Raw genomic sequence first — 12,259 nt, forward strand, 5'->3', positions numbered from 1 at the left:
CTGTGTATATATATAAGGAATCTTTTAATAATGCTGTTCTTATCTTTTTCCAAAGCGCTTCAACTCTGCAGGGAATGTGATATGATAATCCGATGATATTACCTTTTGGAAATACTGTCTGTTTAAAGATTCACTTGAAGGGATTTTTATTTATTTTTTTTGTCTTTTGCTTTTAAATAGGAGCTAATCTCCATCTGTTTGTTTTTTTTTGTTTGTTTTATTAAAGTTCAATATGCAGGCAGAAACCCAAAGGGAATAAAACCCACTGACATCTACTTATCAATGCTCGTGAGATGGAGATGGCGTGCGCGTGTCAATACAAATGGTCGCACCGTGCAAAACAATCTAAATATGGATGGAGCCATGACAGTGATAACGTACCCTGCTTCATCCAGCAAGACATGACAGTGCAGTCTAATCAGTTTACCACAATCAATAACTGCCATTTAACCTCAAGTCTGAGCTGGAATCTTTGTTTTTTTGGCGTAATTATGACTGAGAACCAAGACTTTAAGAGTCCTCATTACAAATGGACTCATAATGGAAAGGTAGAAAATTACTTTTGGTTTTAATAATAAAGAAATGCAGATAAGAAAGCGTTTCAACATATCAACGTATCACATTCACGTCAGGAGGTATTGCTAATGAAAGGAACATCTTACACTTTTTTTTTTTTTGCAGTAGTGGGCTTTGTCAGTATATAAATAATATCCTTTTATCATCAGATGAGTAAACAATTTAATTAACATTCGTGAATGCTATGGCACAATTACACGACGTGACGCTCGCGAGGCGGGTTTCATGTCCCGGCGTTAAATATAGGTGTTGAAAGGCGGTGGCTAGATTGGCAAGAGGAGTAAACGGGCGGAGGGTGGGATCACAACTTCGTTTTCTGCAACGGTCGTACGCTATAGACAGGAAAAAAAATATTAATCAAACTGCACGGAAACGCTTCAGAGGAACATGTGCGAGCCGGAGCGTCTGCAACAGTGCGTTATTTATATTATCGGCGGCACTGTATAGAACACACCGGCTCTGTTTGTGCGCTTCTTTGAGTCATTTGTCAGAATTATTGATTCCAATAAATCTTGTGAGGAATTGTGGGATGACTGAGCAAATCAATGAAGTTGTGCTTACAGTACAGTGTCATATCTCATGTGTCCTCCTCTGGGGTTGAATAGCGCACCCCCCCTCCTTACTTCCACCCGCCATCACCCCCACACCACACCACCACCCGCCGCCGCCGCCGCCGCCACCACCATCACCCATTTCATCGCCTCGCCTGATCTCTCTCACACATCTCCAACCACACACACACACACACACACACACAAGTACACACCAGAGGCGCCTGGCAAATGACGCCACGCTGAATGCCTCTTTTGACTGCTACCTCTCACACAGAAACACATTAAATGCAACCCCAGATGCAGTGACCCGGAGGTATGCATCGACAGGAGTCGCACAGTGTCACCCCTGTAATTCCGCTCTCTCTCTCTTCCGGATAGATCTTATCACTCACATCTCTAACTGCCATTATCAATCTTCCCTGTGCAGCCTCTGCATCATTAGGCGAGAGTATTTCACTAAGAACACTAACATAGGTTTCGCTCCTTTCTTCTCCTCCCTTGCATTTACAAGTCCACTGCAGGCTGGCGCAGTGCCAGGCCGTGCCATGCAGCGCAACACTGCCACCTAAAGGTTCAGTACCACCGCCCGTCAAGAAGCCTGACCCACTGACAACAGTCTCTCTCTCTCTGCCTTCCCTTTCTCTCTCTGCACTCTCCCTCTTCCTCCCTTCCCCTCGTTTCTGCTGCTGCCTGTATTTGTCCACGTGTGTTCTATTAGATTAGAACTGTGTGTTGTGTAGTGGTGCTTTATTAGCAGAAAAATTAATAAGGCTTTGATAAAAAGCAGCATGGATTACGTTGAAATTTGAGGCTCATTATTGGCTAATCCTTTTTGAATTGGATGTGTATCAAGTTCCAGACAAGCTTCACTCAGTTCGCTAGTGTGCTCTGAGAGGAGGCATTTAATTCGAGCTTAGATGATGTGGCAAAGCCTACAGTGACATTCACAATATCACCGCGGCGGACTAATTATTGACTGAGGTTATTGCTGCAGGTGTTGAAAAGGTTACACAAGTCTTTTGTGATATCACAGTACACACCAAAAAAAACCAAAGAAAACAAACAGAAAAAATAAATTAAACATGAATAGACTCGAGAGTTTTATGAGGGGAGAGGTGAAAAGTCAGCTATTTTTCTTTTCTTTTCTTTTTTTCGGGGGGGGGGGAGGAATGTGTGCAGCGTTCCTCTACGATTGGAAACGGTTAATCTGAGTAGATAGGCAAGAAAAAAATGTTTCTTTCACAAAGAACATTGAGTCACAGTTAATGTTATGTTGGTACATTTTTACCAGTGATCTAACCTGGGTGCTGAAGAAACAAAATAAGGCAAGGCAATCACTCACCCACTTGCATTTTTGTTAAATATGGATTAAATATAGAGTAATGACAAAACATTGGTCTATAATTATTACCCCCAAATTATGCGTTTAATCAACTCCATTTTAATTAGCTGTTGTTCGAGTTACTTTTTCCTCTTTTCTTTTCAGTTTAAAGTTGAGAAACAGTGAAAGTTGCTGAAGCAGTATGTCTCCTGCACTGTTTTCTGTTACTTCACAGTACCTTAGATTGAGTCCCTAATCTAGACTGGCACTTTAGCACTGTGGAACAGGGCAGTTATAGGCAGTACTTATAGACCAGTAAAAGTGCTCTTTTACCTGCTGTCTGGTGTGCATGGGCCCCTTCGTCTTGAACCCTCCTTGGGAGCTGCACTCTGAGGCACTGAAGTGGTCAGAGCTCGTGGAGGATCTCTTGGAAAGGGTGTCACAGCCCCCAACAAATGTGTTATCCAAAGGGAGCTCCTGAATCACGTGATGCTTCTTCACCGAGACCGGCGTGTCGGCCTTGAGGTGGAAGGCCGACTGCGGCGAGGCGGACTTGTAGTGCCGGGCCAGGTCTGGGCTGCTGGGTTTGAAGGTGGTGGTGGGTGTGGCATTCCAATCAAAGCGTCCAATCCCTTGCTCGTCCAGCTCGGTGGGCAGGCTGATGGTTCCGTTGATTGGCTCGTGGGCAGGGTCGTCAGATTTGTTCCCCTCGATGGTGACAAAGTTGAGCAGGGAGCTTTTGGGAGACTTCCTTTTCTTGCGCTTTTTCTTCTTGTTCTGCTTGTTTTCTGTGTTGGGCGACATCCACTCAGCCCCCTGTTTTTTCCTCTGCGCAGCTTTGAACCTGGAAGCGTGGCGGCAGCGCAGCAGCACAGTGACAAAGATGACAATAATCACCACTAAGGCGCCGGTGACAAAGGCTATCATTATGGTTAAATAGTCACCGCTTTGATAAGTTTCGCTGCTTTCGCCAATGTTTCGGTCAATTGGGGTCTCCATGGTGCGTCGGATGAGATCGTAGATGAGCGTCGAGTTCCCCACAGTGTCATTGACGTAAAGAAACACCAGCACCAGAGTATGGAGAGATTTGGGATACCCCAGATCACTGATATTGACAACTAATCTATGTAAGCCTATGTCAGTCACTACAGGCTTCTCCTCCAGAGTAATATTCCCCGTGACGGGGTCAATTCTGAACAGACCCTTGTTGTTCCCACTCACTATGGTGTATTTGAGTTCTGCATTCATCCCTGTGTCACCGTCTACAGCGAACACTTCAGCGACCACAGATCCCGGGATGGAGGAGAGGGGGACGAGCTTGAAGGACGTGTTGGAGGGGGGGTAGATGACGATGGGGGTGTTGTCGTTCACGTCGATGACATTGATGGTCACCTTGGCGGCCGAGGAGCAAGGAGGCCTGCCACTGTCCACGGCCCTAACGTCAAAGGTGTAGGAGCTCTGTTGCTCCCTGTCGAATGACACGTTGGATTTGATCACACCAGAGTAAGGATCCAGTATGAAGTTCTCATTGTCATTCAGTATAGAAAGAGAAACAGCAGCATTTTCTCCAGCATCCGAATCTGTCACAGTTATCACCCCCACAGTGCTGTATTTAGGAAGATTCTCAGACACAAAGAACTGAAAGTGATTATGTGTGAACTTGGGGTTGTTGTCATTTTCATCCAGCACGGTTACAATAACGGCTGCCTGTGTTTGCAGAGGAGGTGTGCCGTTATCTCTCGCCGTCACCGTGAAGAGGAATCTGTCTTGATCCTCCCGGTCAAACACCCTGGACGCAGTCAGGACCCCCGTTTTGCGGTCCAGATCGAAAAAGGATGCATTAGGTCCCAGCTGATACACTATCTCAGCATTTTTCCCGCTGTCCTCGTCTGTGGCGCTGAGAGTAGTGAGGAACAGGTCGCGTTTGTTGTTCTCCATAACAGCCAGCTCAATGACCGGCTGTGTAAAAATAGGCGGGTTGTCGTTTTCGTCCTCCAGCCTCACTCGTACCAAGGCGGTCTGATTCAAGCTCGGCTTCCCAGAGTCAGAAGCAACGATCTTGAAGTTGTACTCCTTTGTCCCCTCGTAGTCAAGCAGGGCAGATGTCTCCAGCAGATACTGGTTGTCGTACACGGCTTTGAGATGGAACGGCACATCCTTCTCGATGAAACAAATGACCTTGCCATTGATGTCAGTGTCTTTGTCTGACACTGTGATGAGGGCTATCTTGGTATTGATGGGATCCTTCTCCGAGAGGAAAACAGTCCCATTAATGGGGCTGATTATGTATCTCAAGTCTATATTAGGTGGATTGTCATTAACATCAGTCACGTTTATGGTAACAGTAGCTCTGGCTGAACTCGAGCTGCCATCACTAGCTAAAACAGACAGCTTATGAATGGCAGTCTCCTCCCGGTCCAGAGGTCTCTGCACAGTAATTAGGCCAGATGTTGTATTTAATGCAAACAGCCTTTTTGTAGCAGGAGACACCTGAGTCCCAAATACATAATGTATCTCTGCGTTGGCCCCTATGTCTGCGTCTGTGGCCTGGAGCTGCACAACAGACGTGCCGATAGGGGAATTCTCCGGTATGTGCACTTCTATCTGACTCTCTTTAAACACTGGTTTGTTATCATTGACATCTGTGACAGTAACCTGGAGAATGGCAGTGCTGGATTTCTGCGGACTGCCACCATCCTCTACTTTGATCTTCATCACATACGTGTCCTTCTGCTCTCTGTCCAGATTCTGCTGCACAATGAGCTGAGGCCACTTCTCCCCCTCAGGCGTCTCTACGATGTCTAAGCCGAACGCACTCTGCCCGTTGATCAGCTCGTATTTGTGGACACTATTGGGGCCAGTGTCCGGGTCAGTGGCGGATGGAATGGCAAAGCGGCTGTTAATGAGCGTGTTCTCCGGGATGGAGATGTTGATCACGGGGGACGGGAACATGGGGGCATTATCGTTTGTGTCTCTGACGATTATTTTGATCTTAATCAGCCTGAAATAATCATTAGGCAGGATGACCACTTCGATTTCAAAGGAGCACTCGCTGTCCTCAAACGAGGGACCGGGGCACAACTTCTCCCTGTCGATCCGGTTTGATGTCGTGAATATCTCTCCAGTGCTGCTCAGAACGCGGACCAGTGGGTTATCTCCTGCTTTAGATACGAGCCGGTACACAAGGTTAGCGCTCGCTCCAGTGGCAGCATTCGTGTGGGAAATGTTTAGGTCCTTTGGTATGTTCCCAATAAGCACATTTTCCTGCAGCTCCTCTCTGATGGGGTAGATCAGCTCTTGGGCTATCGAAGGATCTAGCCATATGCAGGCAAGCAGGGCGCCCAACAGGTAATAGTCTTTTAGATCCATGACAGCGTTAGTGCGTTTCCAGCCTTCAACAACTCAAAGGTTTCTTTCTGTGCAAACCCTGTCAGAGGCAGCGGCTCCTTGCATGTGTCGAATCTTCCACGAGCAAACCTAGGAATACACGACAAGAGTTTCCCTTCAGTGAAGTGAACATGCACATTAATTAAATTTAGTTAACAAGCAGCCAACCCACCCCCACTTCACAGTCAGCTCTCCTTTAATTTTACTCAGATGATCTAATATCATGCCTCTTCCCTTCCACAGTTAATTCAGACATTCAAAGAAAATCAACAAATGCACTGCTGCAACCATTTAGGCGGCCATCCATGTCCGTTGCCCCCCTTTTTCTAAATCCTCCACATTTTAATGGTCGGGGAGAATTTCCACCCCCCGTGGTCACAAAACTTCACAACACATTACACACTCTTGTTAATTTTACACTTAAATTGCCTAAAAAAAAAAAAAAAAAAAGAATGAAAGGGCTTAAGCTGTGTGTGGGCTCCCGGACGAATGAATGCGCACGAATGGAGCCTATAAAGTGAGCTCGGTTCAGATTTGTGAATTGTTAGTGGGCAACTGAGACCCTGTTCTTATGTTACATACCCAAATCCGTTGCAGCGCAGGAGGAAAGAAAAACCGGAGTGTGTCAGCTCATAGTCTTCTCATCCAGTGTGAGTTTATTCGCGTAAAGATATCCTTCCCTCCGTCTGATCTGCCTTTGGGTCCGGAAAAGAGGTGGTGGTGGTGGTGGAATGAGAGGGGGGAGGACAAAATAATCACCCCGCGTACTCAAAAACAGGTTTTGGGTAAAAAAAAAAAAAAAAATCAGCTGGTCGCGCACAAACTGGGGTAAATCAGAAGCTGCAAATGTCGCAGGTCCTTTCCACCCATTTAACTTCAGGAACGGACGGGATCTAATTGTGCGACCTGGCGGCGATCTGCGGTCGATCAGCGTCACTCTCCGGCAGACGCAGCAAGGTGGTCAGCGGTTTGTGGTGCCTTCCATTTAGAACGCGTCCCAAAATCAGTGCTCATCTCCCCGTGCACATCCCGAGAAAACCGGCATCTTTTCTTTTCTCTTCTCTCTCTGTCTGTCTCCCTCTCTCTTTTTTTCTCTCTCTCCTCTACCTGTGAAGGTGAAGGCGAGGTGAACGAAAGAAGAGACTCTCGTGTCCCGTCATGTTTCAAGTTCACGGAGCTCCATCAATAATCAAGCCGACGCAGGCACAAGGTTAAAAAAAAAAAGATCATGAAGACGTTTATGTGGTTGGGGGGAAAGAAAGAGGTTTGCAATCTCAAGAGTCGATCCCCACTAAGAGATGCCAACCCAGATACACAGGCTGTTGAGTGTGACAGCGATGCGCAGCGTGCATGTGCCGTTTATCCTTGCACTCTCACTCCCAGAGCAGAATATCTTGCACTAACTCTGTGTAAACCCATAGGAGGGGTTGGTGAAGTACACCACACCGACGCCTGCCTGCCCCCACCACCCTCCACCCACCCCGCCGACCCTCGTCATTGGACGCCGCCCCTCTCTTTCAGTGGCGTCGGCAGCCCGAGCGGCGACGCGATTGGCCGGGAGTCACGTCACTTAGCGCGAACCGGAGGGCTGTCCGCGGAGAGATGCTGCTGCTCCGTGAAGATGCTGCAGGCTGCAGAGACGCTTAACCAAAAACCCCGAGGCTGGAGGGGGGTGGTGGTGGTGGTGATGATGACGATGATGATGATGATGAAGCTGGCAGTGCTGCTGATGATAACGTAGAAAAAAGAAAAAAAAAAAAAAGATTGAGTGGATGTCCTCTAGCTTTTGCACTGTGTGACATTATATAGGCAGATAACACTCATTGGCTCTAAAGGGATGCATTAAACGCACAAGCCAACCTGTTAGGCTGTTGTCAGGTGGGCTGAAATCACAGGGGTGGACGTAAACATTAAAAAAAAAAAAAAAACACAAGATATATTATTATTGCACTATAACGGCTTCTCGTTGATGTAAGGACGTGCGTACACAATGCAACCCTTGTGTGGGAGTCACTTGTAATTGCACTCCAGACAGAGAATCCGTTGTCTAAGCATGTTTGCACGGGGTGCATATTCACGCTCTGTCCACCACACTTTTCACCCCGCAGCCAGTCGTCAGCATTTGTCCAGAAGAAATAACCTTGACAGTTATCCCTAGTCATCAAAGCTATACGGCGGCATGTGGTTCGAGGTCCGTGTGCGCAATTGGGGGGGGAATCGAGCTTCTGTTTAAGTTTACTGCCACGTGTTGGCATTGTGGTGATCTAAGGAGGCTGTGGAGTGACTTTGGAATCGCCCATAAAAGCGAATGATCCGACTTGACAAGTTTCAAAGCAACAAGAGCAGGCTGATCTGTGCCGGCTTAGCCCCATATTGACATGTCAGAAGTGACACAAGGTAGATAGGAAAGAGTGGATTTCATGATATTTAAATCGGAGCCAGGCGTAAAGATCCAGCTATAGCCTAATGCCTACTGCCATCCAATCATTACTTAATTTCAATGCAGTAGATAACCCTCGATTTTGAGCCACAGCTCTCTGCCTGTGCTGCAGCTGAGAGGCAAGCTGTTGAGCTCAAAGGCAGAGAGCAGCCTGTCATGGTGAACACTGCCATCTTGAGGTGGACCGTCACAAATGCCCGAGCCTTGCTTTGAGCTTCACATCTCCACAAAACCAATCTCACATTTCCGAACCAATGCTTCGATTTCTGCTCTTCAACCGCCGCGAGAAAAGGGGGCCGTGCAATAGATGACAAGGGTGACTCGGTGAGAGGCGACGTGCGAGCGAAGAGACAACAGAAAGCGAGAGAAAAGCCCAGGTGTTGGCAAATGATGATGGAACCGATGCAAAGGACATCGGACCCACACTGTTGAGGTGAGAACTAGGCTGCAAATGTCTCCTGAGAGGCTGGCTTATTGCCTGGTCAGCAGTCCATTAGCACAGCCAACCTGGTGGCCTGACCTTTCTGCCTCTGGACCCAGCCATCAGTGTCCTTAGCTGGGGGAGAATAGCTAAAGCAGTGATCTGTCACTTCAGTTTAAAGTCTGACACCCTGATGTAGAGGAAAAAGTGACAACATAACTGTCTGCAGTGCTGAAACACTTTCTTTGCTCTGCTGGCCGGCTGGAGTCATTAGGAGCTCGTCGCCTGCTTCTACTCTCTCACTGGGAGTGTGCGTACCCGTGCCTTGGGTTTTTCTGGAGATCAAGAAATATGCTTTGATTTAGTAGAAATTTCCAAAATTGCCACATCTCTAAGGAGTTTGTTTGTTAGCACAGGGACGATTGAAGAGTAATTGGAAGTACTGGATAGAAAATTTACAGTCAAAGCCAGAAATACCCACATTTTGTGATGTAATTGTTGGTATTGATCACAGACTCTGTAATCAGTAATCCACACAAATAATGGTTCAGTAAAGTCTTATTTATTTGGCCCCTAGAGATGAGTTGAGTGTCACATGACCGGGCTAATATCAGCAGCTCCCAAAGCTAAATTTACCCCAAATCTTGGCCTTGTTATCTTCTCATTTAGTCTGTTTTCAACTGTCTGCAGCTAATGTTTCTGCCAGTCAAGTTACTGACAAGTGTTGAATAATGTAGTATGCTAATATGTGCTCTAAGTCTTGTGCTGTACCTCCTACAGTCTCACACTGAGGAGGAGGGAGCCTTAGGGAAGTGTCCAACCTAAAGGCCTTCACGATTCCCCGTATACCAGGTGCAGTCAATCACGCTTGTTCACCTTGGTTTGATTCTCACACTGACTTATTGACATGTTCGCGCTGCTGAATTGGCTTCATGAATAATACAAGGGACAAATATGTTTATCTTTCATGTCCGTTAAAGTACAAGGTCAAACAGGTAATTTCGGTATTTTCTCGCCAAAACAAGGTCTGGGGGGCTGGGGTTGCGAAATGTAAACAGTTGTTGTCGTAAGTTGTGCGTTGGTAGAGAGAAAGCAGCAAACATGGCTGAAGCCTGAAATCACTGCGGAAGGCCCCTATTAATTAATTTGAAAGTCCTACTTTTACGCTAAAGAAAAAATGTAACCATGCAAACTCCCGAATTTGGGGTAAACTTTACATAACACACGGAAAATCGTTTTTACAGCTGGAGAAGGAATTTCAGAAATTCAGTTGGAAAAAGTTTGTCTCACAATGCAGACATTTTGCATCAACATAACATTCTGTTATTGCCTGAACTAGAACAGTAGAGGTACAAAGGAAGGGTCTTAGAAACATTAATAAGTCGCTATTTTACAGTGTGAGAGCTGTTTTAAAGGGGAACTACAGTTTTTTACAACCTGGACCTTATTTCTGGCATAAAATACGATCGTTTACTCGCCCATATAACTTTTGTGTTATTTTTAATCCTTCGAAAGATATTTAGATCCAGTGGAGCACGGCGTATATCCATATAGTGGGAGTGATTGGGGCACCGAAACGCAGCCTCTAAATAACGCATTATCTGCCGCGAAACTCGTTCATTTCACCAATATTGTTACGATACGCTAGTGCTATTCTCCGTTGAGTCCGGAGTTACCTGTTATATATTCATGGACGTGCAGCGGTTTGTTGTTTGTTGGCCAGCTGTTCCTCTCTCTGCCTCTGCATCCTCCTTTCAACGAGCTCCTCATACGTATACTCTGGCTCAAAACGGTAAGGACGCCCATCATAAAGAAAGTCGTCGTCCACAACCTCAGAATCGGAAAAATATTCAGCTATGTTGCAAAAAATAGCAGTAGCAAATTACCGGTAAACAAGCCGACCGTCGCGGGCGCTCAGAGATGACATCATCCAGGCCAGGAGTTAGTAGGTCAATCTACAGAACCCGGATGATGATAACAGGTAACTCCGGACTCAACGGGGAATAGCACTAGCGTATCATAACAAAATATTGGTGAAATGAACTAGTTTTGCGGCAGATAATGCGTTATTTAGAGGCTGCGTTTCGGTGCCCCAGTCACTCCCATTATATGGATATACGCGGCACTCCACTGGATCTAAATATCTTCCGAAGGACTCCAAATGACAGCAAAGTTATATGGGTGAGTAAACAATCGTATGATGCATTTCACTTTCTATTTTATACCAGAAATAAGGTCCAGGTTGTAAAAAATGGTAGTTCCCCTTTAATATTTCAGTCTAATTCTTACTAACATGCATGGTCAAAAATAATGCAGTATATATTAATTTAGCTAGAAAAACTCCCCATGTAGCATCTATAATGACTCAACAACATATTGCGTGTCCTGTTAAAAAATAATAATGAAAAACAACATATTTTTACTCTCAGTCCTTGTAATCAGCTGACTCAGAAAAAAAAAAAAAAAAAAACATCAGTGGGGTTATTATCACATGAGCTGAATCCTGCTGCTTGTGATGCCTTGCCACCTGCCAGCCAAGCAAATGTGCACTTAAAATTGGGGCTCGTGCAATAATTAAATCTTTTGAGTGGCTGCGAAAATTCTCCAAGTCTTGTGTTACTTGGATGATATATATTGAGCTGGCCTTATGAAACGCTAACGGTGAGACTCTATCAAAGCCTCGGCTACTTAAGTAGAAAGTAGAGATTTTCTTTATTTGTATAGCTTTTTTCTTTATTTTATCCCACCGAGGACATTGGTTTCATTTGTTTCATGTCAATACCGCCGAAGAGCCATCGCAACCGCAGATGAAAATTTCTTCCTTTTCCCCTAAAAGCCCTTTTGCATGTGCGACTTCTCTCAAGAGTGGTAATGACCCAGTGGATAATTGGCATCAAACATGCTGCGGACCCTGAATACTAATCAGAGCTCCTAATCAGGCAACTCCAACTTAAAAGTTTAGATACACGTGAGTAAAAGATAAATAAATAAATAAAAAATTTGGATAGGAAATGTTTATCATTTTCTTTGAACGGTTTTCAGTGAAAGTAAACCTTTGAATTCACCCGAGGAACGTGTTATTTCACTTAACAAGGTAGTAACAAGGTACTCTGATATGACTTTACAGCTGTGGGCTTCCGAGTTAAAATGCAAATGCTTGCTCAAGGTAATTTTTTTGACTCACCATATGGCAACCCCAAAGACATCACATGGTTGCAGCTGAGCTTTCCTAATTATTCCAGAACCATTTTAAAAGACATTTTTCATTCACCCGGCACATGCTTCGCTGCCTGACATTTGGCATTTGAGAAGGTATAACGCCATTCGTAATAATCCTTTGAACGCTGATTGACACGTTGTTTGATCAAAGAAGATAACCTGGGTGGATTAGAGTTTTGCCGAAAGAAGGTGCAAGATATTCCTTATAAGAAATACCTCTTCTTCTGTCTTTTATACGTTCCCTCTGAGTGTAATTTGCTCTCTCCCTTCGCTTTCCGCGTCTCGTTTTTTTTTCTTTTTTTCTTCCCCCTGACACATTTGAATCACATATCACTTTCCAG

The 12,259-nt window shown here is 45.4% G+C and overlaps 1 protein-coding gene across 1 annotated transcript in view; it reads right to left on the reverse strand.

Annotated features, from left to right (window-relative positions):
* pcdh9 (protocadherin 9) overlaps positions 1-5,911 on the reverse strand; it is a gene marked incomplete at its 3' end in the record, with an annotated part of 203,218 nt that extends 197,307 nt beyond the window's left edge. Inside the window, exon 1 of the mRNA XM_084541373.1 lies at positions 2,785-5,911. Coding sequence (XP_084397499.1) covers positions 2,785-5,820 — 3,036 coding nt within the window. The 5' untranslated portion in view covers positions 5,821-5,911. The remainder of the gene's footprint in view (positions 1-2,784) is intronic.
* Positions 5,912-12,259: the final 6,348 nt, after the last annotated feature.

Source organism: Chelon labrosus, assembly GCF_963514085.1.
Source record: "Chelon labrosus genome assembly, chromosome: 3".
Taxonomy (NCBI): Eukaryota; Metazoa; Chordata; class Actinopteri; order Mugiliformes; family Mugilidae; genus Chelon; species Chelon labrosus.